At 38.4% G+C, this 16,446-nt stretch overlaps 1 protein-coding gene and 1 non-coding gene across 3 annotated transcripts in view; both read right to left on the reverse strand.

Moving 5' to 3' along the window:
- Positions 1-16,446, reverse strand: part of LOC117303193 (neural proliferation differentiation and control protein 1-like) — a 69,572-nt gene that overhangs the window by 23,467 nt on the left and 29,659 nt on the right. For both annotated transcript variants that reach the window (XM_033787326.1, XM_033787327.1), the window contains 2 exons: positions 9,004-9,390; positions 7,561-7,627 (listed from right to left, as the gene is read on the reverse strand). In XM_033787326.1, the coding sequence (XP_033643217.1) occupies positions 7,561-7,627; positions 9,004-9,390 (454 nt within the window). The remainder of the gene's footprint in view (positions 1-7,560; positions 7,628-9,003; positions 9,391-16,446) is intronic.
- On the reverse strand, positions 13,751-13,823 carry Trnan-guu. Its single transcript has one exon. It is a non-coding gene; the product is annotated as a tRNA-Asn (tRNA).

The following is a 16,446-nucleotide window of genomic DNA, read 5'->3' on the forward strand; positions in this document are numbered from 1 at the left end:
AAAATCTACTCCGCGGCAGTAGAATATAAAGCAAGACAGTTCTCTCAAAAACAAAATCTACATGGCAAGTACATGTAGACACATACATGGTGCTATCACGAACCATCCGCGTTTAGCGAGGTGACAGCGGGTTGACAATACATATTGATATGAAGAGTTTATTAATTAAAACTGGACTGGCGTCATCATTTACCTCAAAAGTGTTACAAAAGCAAATCATAATTTGATGAATGTCACTCCAAATAGACCTCAAGAAAAGACTAGACCATAATTAATTGAATTTATGCTTCAATGACCAAATGAATGTAACAGAGAAATCAATGAGTCGGCGTAAAAACATCACATCGCACTATGGTAATAGCGACGTATTTCGCACGAGAGAGGCTCCGCACAAAAGTATTGTATCTCCTTGTTGTAGAGGGCGTCTACTCGTGATATTTTAAGATTTTAAAAAGGGGTTTGGGTGGTTTTTTACCAAAGTCCAAATAATGAGAAACGGAAATCCTTGATTTGTGTGAGCAACATACAAAATTTTCAAACTCTGTCAGGGCTCAAAATTAATTCTGAAATTTAGTGAATTTATTTTCCAAGGCGTTAGAAAATAATATTAAAAAATCTGCAAATTGCAAAACTATCAAACTTTGCAGTTTCATTTGGAAATTTTTGGGACTAATATTTTGTATGTGTACACAAGACAAAAAAGCACGTCAACTATTATACTAGTCATCGAGTTCGAAAGGCCTGATACTTAAGATTTAGAACAAAGGGGTCCAATATATCATTCTTTAAATAAACCTCATGTTCAAACATATTTACGTTTTGTAACCTATTTGTGTATTACAATTATGCAAGAGAGCTTCACTGGCTTCACCGTCTTTGTCAAAGAACTTATTTTCTATTGACGACAAAGAGAAGAGGTGACAGCTTTGGATTTGACAACGAGCAGTCTTTGACAACAAGCAATCTTTGCCACCTCTTTTTGTTTGAACAACACTACTTCTAAAGGCAGCTTTTAGACAGCATGTTGCCGGGGCAACCAATGCTAATGAAGGTAACCGGATCAGCGTAAGCGGGAGTGAGTACACAACAGGACAGTGAGGGTGGTCCTACAGTTCAAAATCATTTTTTGTTCTGTCTTGTTACAAACAGGAGGTGGCAAAGATAGTGTCATCCGCCATTAGGGGAAATTTCATTTGTTACACAATTTATTTGCAGATTCACCTTCTCCCACTTAAATGTTTACTGAAATGTTTGCTGAACAGTGTATGACTTTGATATAATGTGGTTCTGATCAGGGCTAGTGATGGTTTGAATAAGAAAACAATGACAGTTATGATAGGAATCAGTAACGGTTCTCATACAAACAGGTTATTGTTCTGAAAAGAAACTTTGAGGCTTCTGATTAGAACCAGTGAACTTTTAACTGCATGGACCAAGTCTAGTGATTTTAGCATCCGACCACTAAAGACTAAACCGTGCCCCGTTTTCTCCTTGGTTTGCTTTTTTGCTTTTTGTTTTCTCCAAAAGGCTGTTCTCTACTAGCCTCTACCTACTATGAACAGGCCTATACATGTTCATTTCACTATCTACTCTATTCTGTTTTCAATCATAGTTTCAGATTTCTATAATCAACTTATTTTGTATTCCTTTATCTGACTTGAAGTAGTTACGAAAACGGAAGAAGATCAGACAAATTAAACGAAACGTTGAGTCGTTAACCACTGGTTCTTTTCAGTGCAGACACTACTCAAAGAAATACCGCAAAAAATCTCTTAGTAATAATTCCATCATGCAAAGTTTCAAGTCCTACTGAAATAAATGTTAAATTGAATGAAATTAAATTAGTGTTTTCCAAGCTAGAGACCTAAAAGGACAATTCAATTAATACTAAAAAGGGTTATGTAAAAAGGGATCAATCAAGGAAAAAGAGAAAAACCAAACCAGAGTATAATTCTGTGAGTCAAATACGTCTGTAAGTTATCAACATTTACATAGAGTTTCTTTGATGAAAGAGATTAAATCAGAGTGGGCGATTGGTATACAATATTGCGGAGTACGGTACAGCCAAGATCTAATCTTGGTTTTTACTTTTTTTTTTTTTCCATGCGGAGAAATCTTCGGTAACGACTCTCCGCAACGCAACACACAATCAACTTTGAAAATAGAATTCTGTCTGCATGAAACTGAACAAGGGAGCAATATTTATCACTGCTGGAAAGGTTTTAATGTCGAGGCCGATGGAAGCATCAATCGAAAATCAATTAACGGACCAGATAACTCCATCAGGGCGGCAGGCTGTGGTCGCATTTCCACTGGATCTAAAAAACATTACAGGTCCTAGAAAACGTTGCATGGCACTCTGTTTCCATTTCTGCTTAAAGGGACACACTGCCTTAGGATTTGGCGCTTTGAGCTATGAAAGCATTTCTTTATTTAATGAACATGGTTGGAAAGATTTTGTACAAGTAAAATACAAGGATTCACATAAATATCCCTCAAAATTGTGTTGTTTTCTTCTTACTTCCTGAATTTTTTCACCGTAAGCAGGAAAATTAGGCTACCAGCTTGCATGTTCACCATTAATTTTGCCTTGTTATGTCATTCTTTTTCATACAGCAAGCACCAGAAGGTTAGCATGCCTTTTCATGTGATTACTTAGCAGCGCTATGAAATGGAAACTCGCACAAAAACGGCCACTAAGCAGCTCTATGAAGTTGGACCCAGGACATACAACCCGAATCTATAACCAAACAGCCAACTCGCCCTGATTCTGCACAAAGTTCCCTAAAAAACGACCGCTATGAAATGAAAACTTGTGCAGTAAGCACAAAATTAGTCACTAAGCAGCTTTATTGGGCCCATATGAAAGCAATTCCCAGTGTTTCTTAGCTACCCATCTTGTGCTTTATCGTCGAACCGATTCTCTGTGAGGAAGTTTGATATGCTAATGGTTGGAGCTCCTAGCCATTTAGTCTCTCAGCAGCTAGTAAGAGATCTGCAATCATATTTGCTTGCACTTTTTTCTTTGTGAATTTCCTGAGTTAGATTTGGAGTCGTCAGACATTGAGGAAGGCTTTCTGGCATGTGTGTTTATCAAATGTTAAGAGAGATGTGTGTTTGCCTTAAGGGGAGGAGAGTAATGCCGCTGGTAACATTACAAACATTTCCTGACCCCTTCTTTCCAAGAAATCCTTGAAGTCGATAAACATACTTATTGTAAACACTCGGAGGAACTAACTGGGAAGAGGGGAAATATTCAAGTTTACATTCATTTAAGCATGTCGACAAGGGTTGTAGATCTTTTTCTTGTTCTATGTTCCGAGTTGGTAAACGAAAATACTTTTTGAAGATAGTTCTTTGTGCTTTGGCATAAAGATGAGTCACATGGCCTATGTAAAATATGTACAGTTGAACTTTTGAATAAAACCCTAAGGAACTTAAGAGAAAAGACCAGAAGAAAAAAACAAAATACAAGAATACAAGATCACACACAAGGATATAACAATACAAACAAAAACCAAATTAGAGATAAATCTGTAAATTGAGCGTCCAGTCCAGTCAGTGGTCGGCTGTGACACTTACTCATATTCCTCACTTAATTTATGTGAAGAGTCTCTTAATACTAAGTTTGTACCAATTATAAAAAATGCTTACATGTGAAGTCCATTAGAGTTAATGGACAAATTTGTACATTGGAATGAAGCAAGGGACACAATTTTATAAGAAAATTAAACAAACTCGATGTATAGGGAGAAGCTAAAAATAAATAATAAACTTGCTTTTGTGGGAGTGTTTGGCTCTGAACAGAGCCGGTGTGGTCTGAAGATTCCAAACATTATACTTTGCTCATCCTCAGTAGAAACTTGATATACATACTGACACTGTCTGAATATTTTCTTTTCAAATGTTAATACATGTAGGACTTTAAACATGAAATATTTATCAGAGATCGACAATGACCACACGAGTGGAACACTTTGTCGGCCCACTGGCATTACCGCATCGGCCCTCGCAAGGTCAACTCCTAATATCTCGCCCAGAGATGCATGAATTATTGCTGAGAAATCTCACTTAATTGTAATTATTTTTCAAGGGTGGATGTTGGTTAGGTTTTGATGCTGGTGTAGGAGGGTTGATGATGGATTCGTGGAGAGAGTCAAAGGGGACAACGAGTCTAACAGGAATCATTTCCCAAACTCCTCAATCAACCTCAACTACCTCGGCTGCCGCTGTGAAATTTAAGGGCTCTAATATACGGGCCGGCCTTGACTTTTAAAAGCACTAGCCAAGAATACACTGTAAAAACTGCTGCAAGAGGGTACTATTGAACTCTATGAACTAACAAGTGGTCTAATGCAAACATACTCAACCTACTAGGACTAGAAAAAAGGATTTCTGGTTAAAACAGAGGTATCACTTCCCTAAAGACTAAATGATTACCATGCTGCCCAAAAAGGGAAGGATTCGGCCAAAGTTAACCAAGTTTACCAACTCAATAAAATCTGACCATTCAAAATATTATTTAATTGCCTTGTCCCATAATTGTTTAGGTCATTCTGGTATGCAACATTGCATCGTAGTGAAGGTCTGACCTTAATTAGACCCAAGTAGATTAATTTTGATTCAAGCTGGAAAACCCTGTCGGCAGCAACGGAAATGATAACGTAAAAGCGAGCCCTATTCACTCAGACACGCACTGGTTGTCGCAAGTTTATGGATAAAACAAAACAAATAATATTGGTTGTTCTTGTATTTTCTCAGTCAGGCCTGACTTTTCTCTTGAAATGTTTGTTTGATTCGGCTGCGTAGTGTGAACAGTGTTAAGCTGTACCTTCTGCGAAACCTAATGCTTTCTTATGCCGGCCGGAGGCTGGTGAAAGAGAATACGCTGGAACTTATACTGGGAAGTGTTGTTTGTCGCCCGCAAGGCCGGGTTAAACATGATGCTGAGACTTGATGGACTGGAGATAGAAATGCTAATAAGTGAAGAAGACTCTGGATCGGTTTCATGAGGCATCAAAGAGGCAGTTGCTTGGATCAGGGATGAGATATAGGCTTTTGAAAACAAAAACTGAACTCTAGAGTGCAAAGTGTGAGAGCTTGCGAGCGCATTAAGCATGCTTACATACATTTACCTTTGGTTTAAAAATATTGTGTGCATTGTTTTACTCATTTCTCAAATACTAGAGTACCACAGCAAATATTATGTTAAGGGAAGCTTTCTACCATCTTTATCTTCAAATCATGTACAAGTGTAAGTTGAATGTAAATCTGTGAACATTGTGTTTTGTGTTCTGAAAAAAGTAGCTGAACCCTTTAACTGACACCTCTTGTTCACACCTCCTTCAGTGCAAGCCAAGATCCTTAATATTTAGGATAGACTTGAATCTACTGTCCCTTTAAACAAACTGTAAACAAATCAGACATGGCAGAACATTCATGTACAAATTCATGCAAACTTATTACTCAGAGCGCACTGGTTTGGAGTTTGTTTTGACAACACCATTTTTACAGGATATGCTCCCTCGGGTCAGACATTGAAGCCTCCCTTTAAAATTGTCTCTTGCAACGAGATCGCACCGTCTCCACCAGGCACAATTTCCTTTGCCTTCTCTTAGGGCGGCATTTGAAAGCAGAGCCTTAGGGATGCATCTTGGTGGTATCGATCAAGCCAAGAGAAATCTTCTCCCCATCTCTCTCTCTCCCTGTCTTGCCTCGAACCCAAGAGATTCACACTGAAAGATTACACATCTTCCACGGTGACCTGTTTCATGTGTTTGTTGTCTTTGTGTTTGTTTTTTGTGCATGGATTTAATTTATGATCTTCAATGACCATTTGAGGGACGATAATAAAGATCATCCTATCCAAGGAGTAAGGTCTTTGGTTAAGGTTAGTTTTTAAAAGGGACAAAATTTCATCCACTTTTGGACAAATAAAACTTGGACGGTCTAAGATTCATTTGGGAAAAAAACATTGGAATCAATAAGCCTTCAATAAAGACTCTGCTGCTAGGGCTGAAATACAGGCCATTCATTATTTTGATGCATGCCTGAAATTACACGGTTGCCCTAGTCGCCCTAGTCTTGGCCTTTGTGCCCTCTCTGCAGACATGATGAGTTTCAAGAGGGAAATGGCCTTTGCAAATTAAAAACTAGCCTTGCCCTCTTTATCAGAATCAAAATAAACAAATTCATTTAATTTTTAAGAAACCCCCCGCAGCGATCCAGCGCATGGTAATTTTGGTAAACATGAAGACATCCCGTAAGTCAATACACAGAGCGCTTATTTTTACTCAAGAGCAAAGAAGCTGGAGTGTATAATTCCATATGAACATGCCTCGAGGGCATTACATTTGAGGAGTGCTGGGCCGACAAAAAATCATGTTGAATAATCTTACTTCAAGATGTGTGGAGCCTCAGCAATTATAAATGAATTTAACTTTTGATCAGAGGCGACTGGAAAATGCTGTCACAATCATAAATACACTTTCTTTTAAATCTTTCAGTGCCAAGGTCATATGATCTATTTTTTGTTCGATATATTTTATGAACTCCAAAAATGTCATTAATCATAAATGTACAACCAATTATTATGAGAAGGCATGAGCACTCAAGAAAATTTAGTTTTGCACAAACTTAGCAATATACATGTTGTTTGGTTAGAAAGACTTTTTTCTTTACCGAATTTTTAAAAACCTTTAAAAAAAATGGGAGGGGGGCACTGACAGAGACACTAAGAAAACATGTGCCGATAATGCATTTTTAAACTGAACTCATCATTATCCAAATAAATGTCCATGATGTGGAATGAAGCAATTTATACTAAGATTTCAGCGTGAAGGGACAAGTCCTAACATATAGAAAAGTTTGCGGTAACACCATGTAATAACAATCTCTAAATGAGTTGGGGTGGTTCTGAAAAGAACCGTTGGATTAACTCGACGTTTCGATCAGTATGCTCTGATCGTCTTCTGGAGAATGGAGTCTGGAGTCTTCTCCAGAAGACGATCAGAGCATACTGATCGAAACGTCGAGTTAATCCAATGGTTCTTTTCAGAACCACCCCAACTCATTTAGAGATTGTTATTACATGGTGTTACCGCAAACTTTTCTATATCTTACTTCCACCATGCAAAGTTTCAAATCCTACTTAAGTCCTAACATGTAGAAAATCAGCCGACGGCTCAGGCAGTTTGGATCAATGAGTGAGGAACAACAGTAGAGGGCAGTATACACCTTTTCTTGCAACCCAAATTGTCTATCCACTCATGATCACAAGAGGGGGCTATTCTAGCACACCGGGCACTACAGCAAGTTACAAAGTGCTTCTAAGAAATACACTAACAAAGACAGAGAGAAACCAATATTCTTATTAACAAATTAACGTGAGGAAGATGCATACCTTGAAAAACAAAATGAACTAAACGGTGAAAAATGGTTTTATGTGTTTAGTTGTACCAAAGTTATTTCAATGTTGTCTCAAAGTCGTGTGCATCGTAGCCCCCTGTCAACACACAATTTATTATTTCTAATACAAATAGATGTAAATGTTGTACTTACTTGTACCAGCATAGAAACGCCACCGCAATGCCCAGAACACCGACAGCTACACAACCGCAGACTATCACTGAAAGAAAAAAGAAACCAAATCAAACATTATTGCAAAGTTTCCCCTCAAAAATGTCGTGGGTTTGTGTCAATTCGCTGTTCTGAACATATTTTTGGAGAAATTTGTATCATCATTTTTATTTCCCTTGTCAACATTGTAGTTCTCTTTACTAATCCACATAAATTCCGCCGCAAAACTTTGTTTTAAATCAGTTTTGCATTTTGCAGTTAAATTAGTTTCATCCTACTGCCATGTTTTGTTCCACCTCGTCAAAAAAACATACAGCATTCGCTTTTACTTTCCATCCTGCAGCCGGCGTCAACAAACCCATGCACCAAGGCTCCTTACCATATGTACTCGGGACATTAACCAGTAATTACCCAGCGTCTTTGTAGCTACGGATCTCACTAATTTAATAGTCACGGTATTTCTCTGGCTCGAAAACACACACAACTCGCTGTTAATTGGTTTTTATAAATCAATTATTTCGCTGGAGTCGGTGGAATTTGCAGGGAACGAATAATTGGTCTTCTTTTATTTTCTCTTTCAAGTCTTCTACCTTATTTTCCTCACAAATAGTGACGTTTCGGAGAAATATTTACACACGTAATTTTGACTGTGCAGAACTTATTTGACTGTATGTGTATCTCTCCACAGCAATGTCACCACACCAAATACCATCCAAAGAGAACACTTAGCAATTTATACCATCCAAAGAGAACACTTAGCAATTTATACCATCCAAAGAGAACACTTAGCATGTACACTATTTTGCAGCAGGGATTTACTACAGTGTTTCTGGAAGTAGTTTTGCTGAATTCGCCGCAGCACTTTGTAAAGTAATAGTGGACAAAAAAATTGTTTCAAATGGTCTTAGAATGTTTCTGTTTGTTCAAGTGCCTTGAGTACCTGGTTAATATTATATCTTTATAACCATGATTATATTGGCTACATATACAAAGATTCGTTCTTATATTTTACATATCAGGCGACATGTTGACCTTTTAAAATAACTCCCACTCTTCACCATAACTCATTAATGTTTCATAAATCACGTTTTGGTCCATGAATGTTTCAGAAGACCTGACAGGCTAAGGTTAATAACATTCAAGCACAAAATCCATGTCAAGTCTTGGAGCATGTTGACATTGGGTGATGAAAATCTGCCACGCGTTTCTTTGTGTCATTATTAAACAGTGAACGCTCTTTGGGTTAAAGTGACGCTACACATTTATCAGGTGGTATTCGAAATTTTAACCTGTGCATCTAGAGCAGTGTCTTACCAACTAGACTACCGAGATCGCCCAGTAGCTAAAGGCAGTTCAAAACCTATATTATAGCAGCGGTTAACGCAACGATTTTACATAGCTACAGTGTGTTCATGAAAAACTTACATATAAATTGCCAGTCCTCCAGTAAAATTTCTCCATCGTGTGCGAAGGGTGAGCCTTGCTGCTTGTCCACCTCGCCAGGGCCAGCATCGGCTTGCAGGAGGTCATCGTTGTCGTTCCGCACCGCTGCATCAACTTCCCCCTGGGGTGCCGGGTCCTCTGCCACCTCCACCGGATCCGCCGCAGGTGCAGCGCCACCAACGGGTACCACCTCCTCCCGCGACGACTCCACTGGGTCAGAAGCTGGTTTGGTTTTCTCCACCGTGTCAACGTTCTCGTGCTCAAGGTGTGTGGTTTCGCCGTTGGGTTCAACAATCTGGTGGTCGGTTTTGACTCGGGTCTCTGTCTTGTCAACGACTACCTCCCCTTTTGTTGAAGTTGGTGTTGATCCTATTGGGAAACATATAAAAAAGAGATGAGGGATTGTGAGTGGTTGAGGGAATGTACATTGTAGAGTTGAAAACATCGGTTGGCTGAAATATAGAAAGGCACATTAACTTAACAATCTAGTCTAAAGTCTTTTAACAACAAAGACAAAACAGGGTTAGTCACAACTTTCTGTGCTAAGCTGTGTTGTTGAAGATTGCTTACAAGCAACAATTCTTTGCTAACCTGTGAAATACATTTATGTGACGTTACATGCAAATGGTAGGCGCCGACTTTTTGAATTAAGAGGTAGGGCCCAAGTCTTACACTTGTGCAGCCCCTGAATTCTTTAACTCATTTTTTTTAAATACAGTATAATTTAATTTAGCACATGCTTCAATAGGAGCCCAAGTATTTTGTTTTAGAATATTGTTTTTGTGACAGACACTTTGACATTATATCGAGAAACAATATCGCATTCCTCCACATCATGAAGAAATAATGAATCCATGCCACTTATAAATTCACAATGTAGGCACTATTCATTATTAAGTTTGGGCCAGTAACCATCGTCCACTGCTGCATTACTGACTACACTTTCAATACATCAGAGTGCATCATCAGGTGCAATGTACTTTCTCTGATATTGGGTTTAACTCTAGAGGAAGAGTTTAGCCAGCCATGATTTAACCACTAAATACACACAGACATTATGTATGCTGTACACACGCAGCCCAGCCGTTGAATTACAATTAAGGGCAAAGTGTAACTTTGGTTTCCGGCAAAAATATATCTAACAATCCCGAGCGGTTGTGTCCACTCTCAGGAAGAATAATTATAGTTCCAACGATCTGAGAAGCTTTATAGACTCTCAAATTTATATTTTTGAAGATAATAACTTGTATATTTCTGTACATAACCACATTACTTCAAAGTGTAATGACTCTCAACATGCTTTACTATTGAAAGCTGATGTAGGCTTCTAAACCAATCATATTTTATTGGCATTAATTTTAAGAGTGATTACCGAATGTATCTTCTCTTTAAAGATATGGTGTACACAGAAAGTACAATCGGACACAGACTGAAGTAATTTTTTAGGCAGATTACAAATTATTGTTTTCTGAAACATTAATTTCCATCCTCTAACCTCCAACAAACAAAGAAGTCTGAAGAAGGACAATTGAGTGAGAATACAACTTTAACACCAAGACAGCTTTCAAATTAAAATCTACATTTTATTGGACGTATATCTTAAACCCACTGTGCAAACACATGCCCAGTCTGGCACACACAGTGGCTAGATACATCAAGCTGAACTTTAAATTCCAAATTCCGACTGTTTGCACGCTTTGATGCTTGGGAAACAGAGAGTTCTAACGAGATGTAGGCCTACATGAAGGACGGGAAGCAGCTAGTTCTGCCAAGTACATCAAGAATTCTGTCTAGGAAACCGCAATCGACTTCATTAGTAGTCTAGAGAGGGGGTTGGTTAGGGGACACAGGAATGCGCTAGTTAATTTTAATCTAATGGCGTTATTAATTTAAGAGGTTCATTTAAGGAGTTCACAAGGTGGTTTTTTTTTTTTTTTTTTTTGTGTTTTTTTTTCTTCTGAATCTGTTGTATAATTTCTAAAGAGACTCATTGTGCAGTCAAAATTCAAAGCCATTTTGATTGAATATCATCAACATTCATGAATGGACTTATACTTCTCTAAGTTACAAACCTAACAGACCATTTATTTCAAATGTGACGTCGTGAAGATTACAAGACACAGTGGAATTTGTTCACACCTTCTTTAACAAGGGTAAGAGACTTGTCATTTTGTTTTCACAAGATCAATCCAAAAGAAAATGATTGGATCACAAAAATGAATATCCTTATAGTCCTTCTTGTTAGCAAGTTTAAGAAAAGCTCAAGGTGTAAAAACAAATCAAAAATGGGGTGGGGTCATGTGCCACTTAAAAATCCATATCCAGGAATGTCTGTGAAACTCACAGTCATTGAATATGCAGCGCTTTATAGGCAACCAAATCAAATTACTCTGACAAACGTGGAAATTATAGGCAGACCTTATGAAAAATGCCTGGCAGCCAAAGCAAAATTAGAGATCCAGGGTTTTATTAGAAGTAGCTGTTTTGCTTTCTTGGCCAGGCTGACTTTATAACCTGCCAACTCTCCTGACATCTTCTTCATTCAATACTTTTTAATGTCCAAAGAAACTCTCAGAAAGACCTAACGGCAGAAATAATTTGCGTGGTCTTCTCAAACGCTATTTCCTCTACATATATATAATTAAATCTCTGCTGGATTTGAATGTTGAAATCAACGACCTTCCCATAGAGACACATAAATATTATCTTCTACATGATAGTTCAAGATAATACCATTGTTGTACTTAAGTAAATATGATTGAAGATCCAAATCTTAATAATAATAATAATAATGGAAAATTGTAAAGTGCCGGTATCCGCCGCAATTGACACTCATGGTGCAGATGCACAGATCACTACCAGTTCATGGCCTGCATTTATTAAAAGGCAGTAGCTGGTGTTGCTGGTACATGATGTACATGTACCATTAAAGCAAGGGAAAGGGTCTCTCACTAGTGACATTTATAAAACTACTGATTATTGATGAAACCTTGATACTGTTGGGCAAGACGTGACTGTTCACTCCACTTCCATGTGGATCAATACATTCAGATACAATTGCATGCAAGGTCAAACCACCAGCACAAATATCTGTATTATTCATACAATTCAAAAAATTAATTTTCAGTTGTAATTGAAGATTAAAAACTGTACATCTCACTCTGTAGTTTTGTAATACTCTTTCAGTTGGATTGACAAAAAACAAAACATAGCAGAGTCTTACATGAAACCATATGACTTGTGAGATGACATGTTTAGAAAAAAACACAGCCAGTAGAAGAAAAAATAAATTCTTATATTTCATTGAGATCTGTCCGATTTTATAAAATTTTAATGTGAAGAAAAAAGGCACATCTCAAAACTTGTATAGCTGTTATTTTTCACAGCTCTTGAATTTACATGTACAGGTGTTTGTGGAAGTTCACAAAATATGTGGAAAGCAGGTTCTTTTCAGGAGGTATGACACCATGTGACTTGTGACATGAGAGAAGAAAACATAAATTCTTATATTTCATTGAGATCTGTCTGATTTGATCAAATTTTAATATGAAGAAAAAGGAGCACATCTCAAAACTTGCTGTTATTTCTCACAGCTCTTGAATTTATGTGGAAGTTCACAAAATGTAAAGAGTGTAGTGTTTGACATTATCTTATCTGTCAAAATGGGCCATGGAATGTACTCTTTTGTAATCAAAGGTTACACGGTCTGAATGACAGAGAGTTGATGTTGATTCTTGCTCTATGTTCTCACATAGCATATGAATTAGTAGTACTGCGTGCTCACACACAAACACTAAACAGCAATTACAATGCCAAATGCATGCCGCATCCGAGTAAAGCCTGACTCCGCCACACAGATGTGGCTATCTTAAGGCCATGTGGCGCCATAATGTACGCTCCTATAACAGTCGCTTCCGCACTCATGCACACAAAAAAAAACAGCAAGAAAACCTGAGCAGATTTCATTAAATCCTTTAGCCTTTCTGCGCCCTCATTTTAAGCGAGGAAAGGTACAGGAAGGAAACGGAAGACTGTACTTGGGCGAAAGTGAGTCAGGAATTTTGTTAGAGTGCTTGAACTCAGGATGAGAGAATGTCAGTGTACGCCATCTTATAGAGAAAGAGATATGCTAGAAATGAAAGCTTCTTGCAGGTGTTTTCTTTAAGTGGTTGCTTGACCTGCTGAAAGGTCAAACATACTGGGAATACTGATTGGCTGTGATTTCTCGCTGACTTTGGTTACTCATTTTGTACGCAAGATACCATCACACCGACAGAGTTTCCATACGAGTGGGTAGTGTTGCCCGATAAAAAACACTTGTGAAAGACAGTCAAGTTGCATACCAAACACCCAGGGATTAAGCCTGCAGTATCCATCTTATTCATCAGTCTGCCATCTTTAAGTCTTACTCTTTGTGGGGTCAATCTCGCTTTTTAGTGAATTAAACGAAAGTGTTGCGTTCTTATATGTGAGGAATTCTCGCTGCTTAATAAACTGTCAGCATCTCAGCAACAACTTCATTAATAAGGAAGACTCCTCATAAAGAAGAATTTATACATATCAAGGAACGTTTTCCATTTTAAGAATTTTTTTAAGTATGATAAGCAATTTCTAACAAATTCTACACAAGTATGAAACTTCTGTAAGTCTTCTTTTTTTGATTAATATAAACCACAAGGGAAACTGACTGGATAAATTTGTAAATGATTTTTGGGGTTGAACAAAGAATTGACTAGAGTGGGATTCGAACCAACGACCTCCGGATTAACGAACTGGCGCTCTACCAACTGAGCTATCTAGCCCTATGTTGGCGGTGTCCCTATTTTGTCAATATCTTTGTTCAGGGGTGCGTGAAAGGCTTAAAAAGGGTTGTTCTAATTTGATCAACTTTCAAGGTTCATTCAAAATGAATGGCTCGTAGGTTTGTACAGATACAGAGATGACAACTTTACAAACTACATGTAATTGTAAGCAAAGATTGATCAACGTAAATGTACATCAATCAACACAAAATGTCCATAAAACACCACTGACTTAAAACAAACTTTATGTAATCAAGAATCCAAACACAGAAAAGCTGAATTCCTGTTTACACTCTGTGATTTACAAGTGCCGTGGCCAGTTGTTGAGCTTCACAGGTTTCACACAGATGTAGCATTTCTTAAATACTGAAGAGAAAAAATGCATGTGAAACGAGTGTAAACTAACGTCAGCGTTTATGTACACTGACAGGAAAAATCAATCGCAATCTACATCTGGTCAAACACACATCGACTGCTCTATTTATTGACATCACGGTCAACCTGACCAACATGGCATAATTTACGTTTAGGGATCAGGCCGTAGATACTGTCACCATGGCAACCGCAATTAACCCAACCCAAACAAGGCCCATTTATTGAATCGTGGAACGGGAGAAAAATAAAGGGAAAACAAAACGAAAATTTAAGTGGTGAATAACTCACAGTCATGGCCAAATTCGTTATAATTTAGAGCGGTCGATGGGCACGTGTGCGAGAACCGATGGTAGCTAGGGGAAACAACCAAGACCTGCCACTTTGTGTTCTTGAAATGTCTTGCCGCTAAATCGCCGATGGTTTACTAGATACAGTGCATCATTATGGATAGAAAGCCTCCGGCTGCACTCCGTCCTTTTTTTAAAACGCATGTAGTACATCATGTACACACAGGCAACCATCTGCAAAAGATCTTTTATAAACTATAGTGTCAGGCGGTGACAAATTTATTTGATACATTTTCATTAACCATTGCGGCAATGTAGTGAGTTTGCTACAAACAACCCTAGAAAGGAGCAGGCAATAAATGTTGTCTACATGTACACATGCACGCAATCTTTATTTGATGACCCCACAGTAGTAAGGAGAGAAGTAATCTAGTCAGGTATGTTATGATATTTGAAACAATGTATGGTAAACCCTGGCGCGGAAGGTGCGCTTCATGGAAACAAATGTCCCGAACCGAAGGGAATCAAACTAAGTGAGACAAAGTTGAACTCTTATAGAAAGTGGTTTAAACCTTAAGTATTATTTCCTGCAAGGTATGTTGAGCTACATACATTGTACGTATTGAAGTACGAGACCTACATGTATTCGTTTATAAAGCACCATGTAAGGTTAACAAGGCAATGTGGCGCAATATGCTGCCGCTCAGACCAGCAACACTGGGGTGAACCCCTTCTCTTTACGATAAATGCACACAACACACGGGTCCAACGGCATCCAAAGGATGCAGCAATAATGGTAAAGTGTCTTGCTTATTATACTTAGAAGGATCGAGTGTCACAGCGGTTCTTTGGTTTCAATCTGATATAATAGTTACTTTAACATAAAAGTATGCTATTTTTCTCAGAACCATTATTTCCTCTGTGGATTTATTTCTTCCAAGAACAGATGACCTCCAACTGGTTGTCACCTTCAAACCAGTTACATACTTCTTAGCTTTCTCACCCAAGCTTCAAATCTTAATCAAGGTTTGGATTTCCTTGAACGCCTTTCCCAAGAAGACCACGCAGCAGCAGCAGCAACGGGCTGGGTGAAGAAAACCATGCCATTTTCCTAATGTGTAATGTATACCTCACTCTAATAAACCAAACTGCTCTCCAACATCGTCTAGGATTATCTCTTTGTCGAGTTTACCCCACTCCCAAGAATCACTGCGTGTCATCTCCACTTTAATTAAAGTTACTCCCATATTTCCGTTACGGCTTTTGGAGGCTCCTGGCAACTGCGGCACACAGATATTGTGATAGGGATCAGACCACAGGGGCTGGAGATGGGGGGGGGGGGTTCCAGCCGGTGAACGAAGACTGCCAGTGATAGACGGAGAGTATAAAAAATGACAGGGTTGCCTGCCATGATGATTTGAATCTCACAATGCTCATTGTGCCTGAAGGCAGATCTACAATGATTAAGATGGTTGTCATAGCGGACAAAGAAGACCTGCCATGCTCACTTTCTTTTCCTACATCTTATTTGTAGCTGCGCTGTGTCTGTGGCTGTGAGAGAGGGGGTGGGGGCTCGGAATGATTTAAGGAAAACATCACTGGAGCTTGAAGATGATGTTTTTGTGATGCGCACAAAGTAAAGTCATACAGACATAGGTCAACAGTGCTTCAGCTCGATAACTGACTTGTTTTTTCTTTATTATCCATACAGTGTAACTGAAATGGATAATGCAAACGCTTGATCTTTTCACTGAGACTCTGATGGCCACTGATCGGTGCTGATCAAAATGACTCTAAGCGGCTCTGTGCCAATATTACTAGGCAGGCATTTTCACATACATACGGACCACACCAATCAGAATGATTCAAGTTTGATTGAAGATAATGTTCTTACTACCCAATGCAACTGTTACATGAACTAATTCATGATTGGCCCCTGACGATGAGTAAATTTAACAAAA

Source organism: Asterias rubens, chromosome 19 (assembly GCF_902459465.1).
Source record: "Asterias rubens chromosome 19, eAstRub1.3, whole genome shotgun sequence".
NCBI lineage: Eukaryota > Metazoa > Echinodermata > Asteroidea > Forcipulatida > Asteriidae > Asterias > Asterias rubens.